Source organism: Aphelocoma coerulescens, chromosome 8 (assembly GCF_041296385.1).
Source record: "Aphelocoma coerulescens isolate FSJ_1873_10779 chromosome 8, UR_Acoe_1.0, whole genome shotgun sequence".
Classification (NCBI taxonomy): domain Eukaryota; kingdom Metazoa; phylum Chordata; class Aves; order Passeriformes; family Corvidae; genus Aphelocoma; species Aphelocoma coerulescens.
Genome location: NC_091022.1, coordinates 8,026,809 through 8,040,580, shown reverse-complemented (window position 1 = coordinate 8,040,580; position 13,772 = coordinate 8,026,809). Strand labels below are relative to the sequence as shown.

Here is a 13,772-nt window from a genome sequence, read left to right as displayed (position 1 = left end):
TATGAAGAACAAGTGATTCTTCAGATACTTTTGTTCAACTGCCATAGTGTACTGTCCATCAGAAAATTCCTAGGCCACTGAAGATATGGACAGTCTGCCTGTGGCTGATGAAAAGAGATGCTGAGAGAAGTTAAGAGTCAGTGGCAGCAGACATGGTACGTAGGCTGTAATGTCTGGCATCCCATGAACTTTGTTTTCCTCAATCTTCAGCACAGTCAGCTGGAGGAGAGGTGTATAAAGGAAGGCAGGAACAAAATCCTACTGCCAGTCTAAAAGAAAGCCAACCTTGTAGGGGCAGCAATCACTGAAGCTCCTGGAGCAGAAGTGAAGACCCTCCTGTATCTCTCATGGCATTACCGTTCAGGCAGCTGAAGAATCAGTTCTGTGCAAATGCCATTCCAAATTTCTCATAAGATCAGTATTGCAGAATTACAATGAAACCACAAGACTTGCTGTAATGTGACATTTTACATGTTTTTACAACCTGCTGTGACCTGCTTTCTGGCCAAGCCCTCCAATACTTCTCCTCATGCAAAATGCTCCTTCTTGCAGTGCTTCTGTTGTCCCTATTCATTGCAGGGGCGTTGGACTAGATGACCTTTAAAGGTCCCTTTCAAACCAAACTATTCTGTGATTCTGTTCCTTGATTGAAGCTGCAAGATGAACCCAGGTTTGCACCTGGCAGTGTGACTGCCCCAAGCAGTGTAGCTCTTGTTTCTGATGGGTGTCACAGCCACTGCCACCAGGCTGCTGTTAAGAAAGATTGCCAAATATTGCTTTCTATGGCTTGAAAATGGTCTGAAAAATTTTAAAAGACAGAAATGCAAGGTGACAGATTTACAAAGGTGGCAGGGAAGGGAAGGGATAAGTTGGAAAGAAACCAAGACAAGATGGTGAGAAGGAAAGGAAGGAATACACGGGGAGGGGAGACAAATGTACCAGGGAGGAAACCAAGTGAAAGGAGGAGGTGAAAGAGGAAGCAAACAGGATGGTCAAGAAAGGAACAGAGAGGGAAAGGCTGAGAAAAAAGGGAAAACAGTGAAAAAGGAGCCAGTGGAGGATGGGAAAATGCAGAGCTTCTTTCTAAGAGATAAGAGAAAATAAATGGAGTCTGCTGCTGCTTAAAGCAGCCAGCAGCAGAAGTAACATATTACTGGGTGTGCATTTAAACAAGAAATGTACATTAGACTGGTAACAAATTACACAGGGCTGTCTTCCCGCTGGGCAGAAATCACAGAAAGAATAACTGATACTCGCATAAGTCTTGTGATTTTGGGGTCCTTGGATAGGCCAAGTTGGAAACATACTGACTACAGAAGGGCAGCATTCACCCCTGTGAGGGGCTCTAGCTTTGCCCGTGTAGCTGTATATTCTTTTGATCACAGACATGAGATACAGAATTAAGTTCAGTTATTCTCGGGCTTTCTTTTCTCCTCAGGTTCAGCAGGATTTTGAAATCCATCCATATAACACTTTTGTCTCTTTGCTTGCATGAAACAATCCTAATTGTAGACTATATTTTTTGAATGTAACTTTTGCCAAAGATCCTCCAAAGAGGACACACGGATGCTGGGCAGAGAGCTGTGCTCTCCTGTGTGGGTGTTCAGATTAAGATCATCCAAATCAGCATGCAAACACTCTAAGGTGGGCACTCACTCATCCTGCCAGAAGAATTTGGTGCAATGGCTATTTGATTACAATTTATATTCCATTAAAAAATACAGTAGTAAGCTTTTAAGGCTGCAAGGTCAAACTTTAAGGAGAAAGAAGATTCCCAGGCTCAGGCAGGATAACTCTTCTGGCCTTATATGCCTACGCACTATGATAGATTTTATTCAGAGGATCATGTGCAATTTTTGCATGGAATCCCCTTACTGTTCAATGCACAGGGTTAGACATTTCATTAAATCTTTTCAAAGAACTCTAGTCCATAAAAATCCATTACAGGAGACTTAGTGAATGGTTGATATTTGGCAATCAAAGAGTTGAGTGTGAGCCTGTGGGCTGGGAGACATCAGGCAGTAATGCTTTCTGCAGTGCTCCTGACTTTGTCTGAAAATTTCTAACTGCAGTTACTGTCAAGTAAAAGTACCTTTTTGTGCCAGTTTGGCAGAAATATGTAATGATGGCTTACGGTGTAGATTAGCTACCAACACAGCAGGTCTTGGAATTAGCCTTGGTGGCATAACAAAGGGGAGCTGCAGGGCTGCTAACAGCCCTTCCCTGCTGGCTGGCTGGCTGTGAGTTGAAGTAAATTGTAGGGACAGTATGTGAGCAGCACAACATGAATTCTCTCCCCACTACTTGCCTCACATGTAAAGACCAGCCCCAGCCCCTGGGGACCAGCCCCAGCATGCCTGGAGGTGACACACGTGCTCCAGGGTTTCACATCCTGGGGGGTCACATTTGTTTCAGTGACAAAGTGAGCAACCATCTCCAGTGCTTTGTTGGGAAAGCCTTCATGAATCCACAGTAGCACTGCAGAGCAGGACACAGGGAGAAAAGGGGAGCACCCTCCCACCCCCACAAACGCCATGGGCTCTGCTGCCAGGAGAAAAAACATTTCCAATTCAATTGTTTTCCTTGTGGCAAAGCTGAGATTCCCATTCAGGACATTTAAAAGCTATAAATCAAAGCATCTACAGTAGAACTTAAATTGGTCATCAGGCTTTCCACACAGGCAGGCAGACTCACATCATGGTAAGCTGAAGTGGTTCTAGTGCCTGCTTAAAGCTGTCTTACCAAAGCAAGCACACAGCTGCATTTTCTTTCAAAATACTACTGCAGCCTTTTAAGAGAGAGGGGGAATAATCCAGATTCTGGCAGGGGGAATATTTCACAAATCATATATGCTTTGGCATCGAGCCCTTAAAGCCGGGGGCCTTTACTCACAGGCTGTGCTGGGAGAGATCCACCCACCTCAAGTGGGATTAATTAAAAGAGGCATGTATCATGCAAATAGTTTCTGTTTCCTTACAGAAATATTCAGAGCACATAACCCAAACCAGCTTTAGAATCAGAGCGAAGCAGCGAAGAAAATTATTTCCTGCTCTCCTAACTCTTTTCCTTTCCCTGTACATTAAGGGAGGAACAGTGAGAAAATGCCGAGAGCTCACAATTTCTGTACAATTCCTTTGATTAAATGCTAATAAAATAGAAGAAAAAAGTTGTGTTTTCAAAGACAGGGGTTTTATCTCATTATAAGGTGCCAAATTTTCCACACCAAATGTGTGCTAATCTGCTCATTGGACAAAGACAGTCCAAGTCTTATCCCTGAAAATGATCTTTTTGTCTTAAGGCAGAACGGGAGAAAATGGGAATCTTGTATTTCTTCAGCACGTCAGGATTTTCAGCTCCATGTGAAAGTGATAGGGGCTGCAACAGAAAGTTCCTCTGGAAAGTAACTTTAAAAAGACTACTTTCTTCTCAGGAAGCGAAACTATTTCCCTAGATAAGAGAGATCCCAACACTTCAAGGAATCACTGCAGAAAATGGTGGTGGAACAGTCAGAGCACAGAGCCCCAGTTCAAAAATAAGTCACGGAAAAAGCTCAAATTTCCACAAGAACTCTTCCTCAAAACTCTTTTTTTCTCCTTTTAATTTCTCAGACCTATTTTCTGAGTCAATTTCCTATGATCCTGCAAAGGCTGTTATTAAAACCAGACCAAGCGTAGCTGAAATTCCAGGGCTCAAAAGAAACATTTAATAGGCGCAGGAGCTGGCCACACTGTCCCCCTCAGGTGATTTCCCCTGCAGCCCCTTCCCTGGGATTTCCTCCCTCGCAGTTTAGTCAGCAGGAGAAACCTGAAGTTTCAGCAGAATGGCAAACCTTTCCTTCATTCTTTAGCAGCTGAGATTTTTTATGTCTGAGGCTTTCATAGCTCTAAAAAAAGAGAACTAGGATCCAGTCCAGAAGATGTGTATTGCAGATTATTTTTTCCACAAAAATGTCAGGCAGTTGCACATTCAATTCTGTATCCAGCTACAGTATTTTAAAATCACTGACCTCCTTTATCTGCCACTGCTTTTCATACCACCAGTGGCAGTCCCGAACCGAGTTGTTCCCAGCCTACTTACCCACGTGTCTTTTGAGTGCTAGAAAATTCCTTTCTGGTCGCCATCAAACCTATCACTTTGGCATGAAAAAGATGATCATCAGACATGCTCTTGGCAAGCCACCACAGGAAAGCAGTGTCCATGCACAACCACAGGCAGGGAGGGTGAAGGAGACGTGCTGGTTTGCAGGGCGAGGGGAGAGGAGCCATGGTTCTCTCTGGCAGCACAGCTAGCAAAACACTGCACCTCATCCCTGGATCTCAGCTCTGATTTGTCCTCTGATGGCACAGAGGAAACAGCAGGGCCAGTGCCCCTTGGCTCAGCCCCAGGCTCTCACCGAGGGGATGATCCTTGGGCTTCTTCCCTTCCAGCGCAAAGTTTAGAAAGGCAATTCCAGGTTTCCCCCCAACGGTCCCTACTGCAAGCTACAGGATATCCACTAAGGTGAAAGAGTGTTTCATGGTTGGGCACTGATGCAACAACACCCTTTTCATAGCAAATATATAAGAATACTTCATTTCTTTGATAGACCTCATTTATTTATGCTTTCTATTATGAAGGGTAATTATATTAGAAACACAGAGCCTCAAATTTAAGTTACTGACAACTACGACAGATCTCACATATTGAAAAGAAAGTTCTCCTCCAAAGCTTCTCTTCTCAATTACCATTTTTAAAATTGAAAATGTGCACATTTTATTTTTGTTCCTATTTAACTGGCTCTTTTTTTTCCAAACTGTGAGTACTTTCAATGTAACAGTTAATTTATCAAAAATGGAGAAACCCCTTTGTTCCAACATTGCCTTATCTGCCCACGCCTCTCATAATTTAGAAAGTTAATGAATCCCTCCAAATCAGAGGCTTTAATATATATATATGTAAGTGATTATGTGTATTACATCATTGTGAAAATAAACATTAAGGACATTTTATTCATATAACTTATATAAAAAAGCAGTTAATGCATAGAAAATTATACAATATGCAAAGCTACTTTAAAAGGTCAAAGCCCTGGAAAGGAAAGGAAACAATGCACTGAAGATAATCTTGTTCCTTAACTAATTGCCTCATACCGTATGATCTACTCTGTTAGACAGCTATGGACTGTTTTTAAATGGCTGTACATTACTGGCTTAGCAGGACAAGAATCAGACTCCTACCAGTTTGTTCCACTGGTTCTACAAGAATTGCTCTCATTCTCTCCCAGAAGAGCCCTTACTTCCTCTGGTGAGGATTCAGAATGGCAGAAGTGAGGAGCTCTACCCCTGCCCCTCTTCTGGTGGGGGTAGGTGACCTCTCTCTCTCTGAGCCCCTGTGTGGGTACAACACAACCAGAACTGGGGTTCATAATGTAAGCAAATCAGTGTCTTCCAACTGACTGACTAGAACGTTTTAAAATTTAAAAATCTTCCTATCTTTCCAAACAGGGTATGTGCTAAAATTGGTTCCATAAAACACCTTTGGCTTTGCAGGGAATGTCCAGTTTTGCTTTGCTACAAGACTTTCTTAACAACAGCGCTCGACTTCCCTCCACAGTGCAGAGTCTGTCTGTTATGCCAGAAGGAGAGAACCATGCCACCACCAGGAATACCAAACTTCTTACCTTGGGACACTGGGAGGAGCCCGGCTTGGCCGAGAGGGAACCTGGGGAGGTCCTCCATGGGCTTCACCACTGGGAAACGGAGGCAGTGGTCCTGGGCGGAAAGGGACTGGGGGAGCCCCTGACTGAGGGCCTGGAGATGGGATTGCAGGAGCAGGTCCTCGGCCTGATAAAGGTCTGGTTGGGGGATTGTTTAATGTAGGTCTCCTCGGAGTTGAAGGACTTGGAGGAGGTGACCTAGTGAAATATCAGAGATTTTAGAAGTTCAGTAAGGTGGGGCTTTGGGTTTTGGGTTTTGTTTGATGTATTTTATTTTACTTCAAACAAAAGTTAAAACTTATGACATGTTTTTTCTTGGCATTTTCCTTTGCTGTCAGTTTCAGAGGATTATACAATTAAGTCTCACATGTTTGCCACTGACAACATACAAGCAAAGAGGTAAATATAATGGATTTTATTATTCAAGTCCTAATAATGTTTTGTTAAGTGGAATTTCTAGGACATGGAGCCTGCAATGCTGAATTATTATACCAGCTTGCAAAAGGAGGCCAAGTGGATATGCAACTGGGGTGACAGAGGTAGCTGCTATTTGAAGTCCACTGGATGGTTTTTGCAAGGCAAATATCCTGTCTGGTGCTCACAGAATATGTATATATGGGAAAATGTTTTGATTTTCCTCAGAGGTGTCATTAAAAACCTGGAGGAGCATATTCCTAAAAAGACAGGCAGGGAGGGAGCTCCTGATGCTGACTACATCTGCCTGTCCTGAATTCATGGCAGTCCGGATTTGAGGCTCCTCACCTGCGTGCCTGCTGAAGCCACGAGTCATCTACAGGAGGGGGAGCAGGGGTTGAGACAGTGCTTGTGCTGATGTCCCCAATGATGGCCAGGGCCTCCTTCAGGGCCTGGTACATGCGGAGGGTCTCGTCCCGCCGCTGCGCCTGCTCGGCTGACTCCTCCATCAGGGTGTTTTGGTCCTCAGAAGAATACAAGTGAGCCAGGAGCTCTGCGTTGATAAATTCTTTTACCTATTTAATTAGACAAAACCCCAAAAAATAATCCAAACCACCAAAGAAATAAACAAAAATCTCTACAGAAAATACAACACTGAACAAATTCAGGGGGAGATCTATGGAAGCAGGAGACTTAATCAGTTTTTCTTACTACCTTACCGTGGTTCTAGTGGTCATGCAATTCTACATCTCCGAGGTGACACCTCTGCTTACAGTTCATTTCAAACAGGCTTCCCAACAGCTCCCAGGAGCCAGCTGGCATTTTAGGCCATTTCTAAATGGCTGAATGGAAGTAAATGGCAGTACCATCAAATATAAATTCCTCATGGAGTGGGAATTTTCAGGCTTTATGACATACCTGTCAATTATTTTCTTAGCAACAATTTACCCTACTGTAGACAGTGTCTTTCATTTCCAGCAAGTCTGTCAGATTCTGAATAACCCATCCACACACATTCAAACTGAAGGGAGAAGTCTCCAAGTAATCTAATTTACTATATTGATTTCCTGCTATGCCTGCCCTGGTTATGGAAACCTGGGCCACATTAACAGACATAAAACGCGAGAGGTACTCTGATTAAATAAGACTGTGGTAAATAGACCAACTGCTGACCTACTAAATCCTTGCATTTGAGACTTTTTGTTGCTGTTCTGATCTATTTCTCATCTGGCGCTTTGCTCCATAAAGCTTTTTTGAGCTGGAGATACTGACGATAATACATTCCCAGGATTCTGGTTACATAAACCTGAGCTCCATTTGCACATGGGTTTCTGCTGGTTTTGTGATTTAAACCCTGACAGTGAGACTAAGGCAATGTTTGTGTTCAGACAAGGTCAGTGAGAGCAGTCAGACAGCACATGCATGGGACCCTTTCTGGTCACCAGCAACGAGAAGACAGCCAGGACAGACCTCACAGGGAAACAAAACCATATTGCCTGGGCTTGGCTGTCATTTCCCATTCACGTATGACAGGAGATGCACAAATTCTTAGCAAAGCCTGCAAAAATTTTCCATGAGTTTCATGCTGTTTTCCAGTAGATGGTACTGATCAAGAGCCAGAGTACACTACTTTCCTTATGATTGCCAAAAACTCCACATTAAAAACAGATATCATAGTTAAACAGCATCACATTCTGCTCAATGAAATGAGCATTTTAATGGCATCACTTCAAAAAAAAGAAGTTCTAAAATTAGATTAAGGCCAGAGCTGATTGTAAAAGCATTGTTAAACCACAAATATCTGTTTGAAAAAAATCAGCCTGTGACAATTATCATGAGAGGTCTGTCACTGGCAGGGGATTTGAATAAATCCCTGAACTAGTCTGGAAAGGGAAGATTGCTGTTTTAAGGATGGTTCTTGGATCAGCCTCCTGCCCTCCTGTGCAGTACTAAACAGAGGAAGATCTTCCACAAGAGCCACTTTCTCCAGCTTGGAAATGGAAGGGAAAATGATGCTTACTCACACGTTTGCTCCTTTCGGGAAAGCAGACTCACACAAATAATTAAAACATTTTCCTTCACAGACATCAAGCCTGCAGTCAAAGCTGAACTGTAGCAAGCATCCAAAAGGCCAGTGCCCCAAACCTGCCCCGTCACTCTGAAATGGGTTAAGGTGGGCTTGGAACCTCATCAGCAGGACGACAACACATGTCACTGCCTCAAATGCAGTGACAACCCATTCCTTTACCTTCATTTGGGCAGTAACGAGTCCTTTGGAGTTTTTCCACTTGGCTGAGATCACTATCAGCACTGTTTATGGAGCATACACTGACTACTCTTAAGACCACCCCTCTTGTATAATCCAGGATACCAAGGCACCATGAAATACAAATTTGTATATGTGTGTTTTGTTTGGCCATTTTGCATTGGTAATGGTAACTCAATGCAGTTCTGTGTGGTAAGTGTATTTTCTTTTAAGGCAATCAACAGCCACCCTAGGGGAAGAACAAGGGATGCACTTGGAATACAATAATCTAGGCTTAGGCCCCAAAATATGCTCAGGGACAGCATCTAATTATTTTCTGTACACTGAGTTTGAATCCAATGCTTTCGTTGAATTGTAAGTACTTGTTTACAGGCCCACAAAGTGGAAAGGAAGTTCTAAGAAAACTTGGGAGGTTGCAATTGTCATGGAAACAAATTCCTTGGGATCGATTTGTTTCCAGAGTTTTGGAGGCAACATGATGGGGCAGCAGAAAATACAGAATATGCTCATTAAGGGGGAAAGAGAGTGTTTTCACTTAACTCCTGGTGGATGGGTTGGACTTCTGAAGACTCCAAGGAACACACACACTAAACAGGACCCACCTTCCATCACAGCTCCACTCCTTTCCAGGTCTTTGCACAACCTTTTGGCAGGACTCAGCATTCTTAATTTGACCATTTCTTTCTCTTTTTAATAGCCCTGTTTTTTTAACATTGCTATTTTAGCTATTGTTTTCAATGTGGTAATTTGCTGCCTATGCTGTACAGAAACAAATTCATTAATGCTTGTAGTGTCACTCTTCACAGTTCTTTAAAATGTTTTGATTCTTTGCCACAAATTTAAATTCTAGGATGGAGGTGTAGACCTTAGCTCACTAGGAAGCCCAAATGCAGCTTGGGAGTATGACGTCAACTGAAAGGTAGCTGATATTTGTAGTGTGTGGTTTCTGTGTACCACGGTCAGCCAGCATGGCAGGCTTTATCAATGTCACTAGCAGCTGATGAGATTGAAAGTACAAAATCTGACAGTAATCTACTTCTGAGGGACGTACACACTTCAGAGACCCCTAAACGATTCCATATGAGGAGGTGAGTGGCAGAAAATTTAATGTAAGCTTTCAAGCAACTGCTCACTGAGCTCTGCTGTTTATGAAATGAAAGCTAAACCCCAGCCTTTCTAAGGGCACTGGAGATAGGCTAAGTCAAAGCAGCAAGTTGCTGCAGTGATCTGGAAAGAGCAGTGAGAACACACACTCAACTTATGAAGTCTAGAGCATGGCTGATATCTAGAAAAAAGGGCAGTTCCATTGTTCCCATGTTTTTTTGGAAAAACTCACCCATAACTAGAGCGTTACTTAGATCCTAACTCCCCTAAACCCAAAGACGTTAATGAAAAATCTCTTGCCCTCATGCAAAAATTCTGCTCATATTAAATGTACCAGGAAATCCCACTGAAATTTCCTGTCCAACCACCTAACTCTTAAGTGCAACACAAATTCCACAGGGCTAATGAAATCCATCAGATGAAGGCTAGATGTGGCTCTGAGTCAAAAGTAAATGCTACCTTCTAATCACATCTGCCTCACAGCATATTGCACTTGTAAAGACTGATTGGTTTGATGACCTCTCAGAAACAGTGCTGTTCAGAACTAGCAGGAGCTGTGCTCCCCATTAGTAATTTATATGGCACCAGTGGCTCTAATATTAAGCTTAGTTTTCAACAAGGTCCATTCAGAACTCTGCCAGGATGTGAAGGCTGAGATCCCACTGCAGTGGAAAAACAACAGTATCTCAAAGTCTTTTTTTTAACCAAATAATCTTCAGATCTAAGAAAGACACACACAGTAAATCAACCAACCAATCTGCTTATCTAAACAACAGTGTCCAAGGCTTCTAGATTTATTCCTTGAAAATGGTAACCTGAAAATATGAAAAAACCCAGACAAAATAAGAACTGCTTTATGAATCCATGACAAAGGCCTGCAGATTGAAAATCAAGGAAGCACCACTCTGCTCTGTTGCTCTCAAAGGCTGCCCAGGTGGAGCTCCCAATTCCTTTTCCTATTATATCAAAAGCAAGACATCAAATAAAAACCAAAACAAAACCATCCCCACCTTGATTTACCTTTAAATAATAACTTATGTTCTGATTAAAATGCAAAGTAATTCAGTCTTTAGGATTTTGAGGTAAGCACTCAAGGCAGTGCACCAGCCTTTGAGAGGGCTGCAGAACTTCTAAGTACTATGGAATATTGGAATATTTTGTCTAAGAGTGTGACATTTATTCTTCTCTTTAGTACCTGCTGTTGGTGCTGTATTCAAGAGGTGTGTGTGAGAGTAAGAGATTTGACAGACATGTTGAACTAATTTAGAACCCTGGCTGCTACTTACGTTATTGATCATAAGATGCATGATCGTTTTCGGTATCAAATCTCGGATACATTTGTTAATAATAGACATGTAGGAGTCCACAAGATTTCGAATTGTCTCCACCTGTCTCTCCAGCTGGGGGTCCATTGAAAAATTATCTGCTTGGCCATTCTCTTCAGTTTCAGTCTACACAGAAGAAAAAAAAAAAGTTAAACCTTTCAGATTGCAATAAAATGGAAATATATTGGGGGAAAAAAACCTGGACCTAAACTGTAGTAATCCAGCAATGTAACTCATATAAAGACTACTCACAGGTTAAAATACGAAGTCTTGGCCTGTTTAACATTAGTGTTCAGTATCATTAAATTTGGACCTTTAAAGTTTAATGCCATATGAGACCTTTTGCACAAAGTACATTATGTATTTCCACACAAATTTGTAATTTTATATTAAAGAAAGTTTTCAGACAAAGACACACGGTGGTAAATGTCACACCAAGAAATTATCTTACTGCCAATATTTATTATCAAATCTTTTACCATTCATATTCAGCCAGCTTGATCCATGCAAGAAAGCAGCACCACAAGTCTGGATTTTGAATTTTACCCTTCTGTGGGTAAAACCCACCCTTGTTACTTAAGGCTGACTCATTTGTGACAAATTTTGCAGTTCAGTCTCATATTTGTTAGATGTGAACAGCACCTATATAAATAATGGGTTTATGAAAGATAACAGCAAAAGCATCATTGCTTCCAATGCTCAAGGCTGGGTTATATATTAGAGGTCTCTTTTTCATAGGACAGAAGAAAACTTCTTTGTATGTAAACAGCTGACCTAATTAAATACCAGGAACTTTAACTGGAAGCCAAAAGCCCTATACTTTGCTTCAGTCTGGCCTGTATAAATATAAGAAAACCTAAAAAAAAAAATAGTAACCTTTCAGTGAAAATCAAACTGCTGTCTGAGGCTCAAAGATGCCAAAAGAATGGAATTTCTACCCAGAAAGTACAAAGAACAACGTTCCCCAAACTCTGACATATAATACTTCTCCCTGAAAACAACCACTAGAGCATTATTAGCATGAACTATAAAATCTAAATCTGTTCTGTAGGTACCTAGAAGCAAAAAATCATAGAATCACTGAGTGGTTTGGGTTGGAAGGGGCCTTACAGCTCATCTTGTTCCAACCCCCCTTCCAGGCAGGGACACATCCCACCAGACCAGGTTGCTCAATGCCCCATCCAACCTGGCCTTGAACACAAGGAACACGAAGAAACAGAAAGCAGTTGCAAAACCTGAATAAGCCAATAAGAAGAACGAGTTATGTGTCAGCCAGAGCCCTGCCAGCACAGCTCCATTTACAATAGAGCTTTTAGCTAAAATTGGCACATCCCTGGTGCTTTAAAGATTTCTGGAGCAATTGAGATCAGTATCAAAGCCACCAGTGAAAGGCCATTAGTGCTAAATATGCAAATATGTCACCAGAGAGGCTTCTCCCTGCATGAAACTCCTTCTTACTGGGATAAGAAGGGATTCCTAGTTTCATGTCCTAGTGCAGGGTCTGCTTCTGCTCACACAGCATTGGCAGGTAGACCACTTGTAACCTTTTAAACTACAGCTTGGTCAGTCCAGTGTAAATGAAATGGAGTGTTTGTGATGTGTTAAGTTATAGTTTTGTTAAGAAATAAGACACAATGTACCATTTAGAAACAAAGCTAAGTGTTTGTAAAAGAACTTTCAAAAGTACAGTTGAATTACTGGGAAGGCAGCTAATCTTTAAAAATAATTAGTAGTGCTTCCTAAGAATCTTGTGACTGTGGAGGACACTGAAAGAGCTCTTGATGAAAACAGGGTTTTCAGTGCTGTAGCACTGGTAGACACTACCTTATAAACCTTAATCTTTTTGTTAATAAACTGCATATACCAAAAAGTCACAGTGTGAAGATAAAGTCTTTTCCTTACCCTCCATGTCTAAAGAAAAACTAATGGTAATTTTCCCTGTGAAATACCAAATAAGTAGAAAATCATACATCTATCATATATCTGCAGATTTTAGCCATGTAACCGCAGACCAAAAATGCCCCCTTCCCAGTTCCCCTGTATTTGACATCTATTCTCTTTCTTTTCTTCTTTGCTGTCTACATAAAGTGCAGTTCGTCCATGTATTTTTTTCCTTTTATTTTTTTTTCACTGTTTAAATTACAGATTGCAATGAGATTCGTAACTGGCTAAGCAGCAAAGTGACAGATGTTTATCATTATCCTCATCAAGAGAACGTAAAGTAAAAATAGTAATTTGTCTCTGATCTTTAAGGCAAAGGGTAATAGTCTCTTGTTTGAAACTGTAGCAGAGCTGATTTCATACTGTTGATTTATTTTCTCTGAAATCAAAAAAGATCAATCTTTCATGACTTTACAGTAATTTATTATGAAAGCTTCTGGCCATAGTATTCCTAATGATTTGATGTCTCAACTGAAGGCTTTTCATGCCAGAAACCATCTTGTTTGCATTGCATCATGCAGATGGAAATCTGCTTCCAGCAGATTTCTGTGCCCTACAGGACACCTACAAGCATTAGAAAGCTTTCTTTGCTAAGCTGCCTCTGCTCTGTGCCAACAGCAGCAGCCAGAAATGAGGTTGCCTGGTAAAGCTGGGCATCCCAAGTGACAGAGGTGCCCTATTCCACTTCCAGGCCATTCTTTCACAACAGCTCTTTTCTCTCTGAGCCTCACAGTGACTCCACCTTCAGCACAAGTCACCCCTCAGCCCAAGCCCCTGCCACTCTTTCCTACAGAAAGGCTCCTGCAAGGAAACTCTGCTGCAATGGAATAAATCCAAAGCAGAACATGTGAGCCAACCCTCACAGCTCTCTGACCACTGCTGAACAGAATGGCCAAGCTGAGCAGGAAAGGAGAATGAAGAAGGTGGAAACAGGTTTCTATGCCTCCTTTCCCAACAGCCAAGGCAGCTCCAGTCCTTTCAGTGCTCCTTATCCCTGAGCCAGAACTCACTAGTTCCAGCACCAAGT

The 13,772-nt window shown here is 41.9% G+C and overlaps 1 protein-coding gene across 7 annotated transcripts in view; it reads right to left on the bottom strand.

Annotated features, from left to right (window-relative positions):
* The window catches only part of DNM3 (dynamin 3), a 172,849-nt gene that overhangs the window by 13,332 nt on the left and 145,745 nt on the right, over window positions 1-13,772 (bottom strand). For 5 of the 7 annotated variants that reach the window (XM_069022386.1, XM_069022380.1, XM_069022381.1 and 2 more), the window contains 3 exons: window positions 10,766-10,930; window positions 6,458-6,684; window positions 5,660-5,893 (listed from right to left, as the gene is read on the bottom strand). In XM_069022386.1, the coding sequence (XP_068878487.1) occupies window positions 5,660-5,893; window positions 6,458-6,684; window positions 10,766-10,930 (626 nt within the window). Of the gene's footprint in view, window positions 1-5,073; window positions 5,369-5,659; window positions 5,894-6,457; window positions 6,685-10,765; window positions 10,931-13,772 lie in introns of those variants that run through there. The other 2 variants (XM_069022384.1, XM_069022383.1) reach the window with 1 other exon arrangement.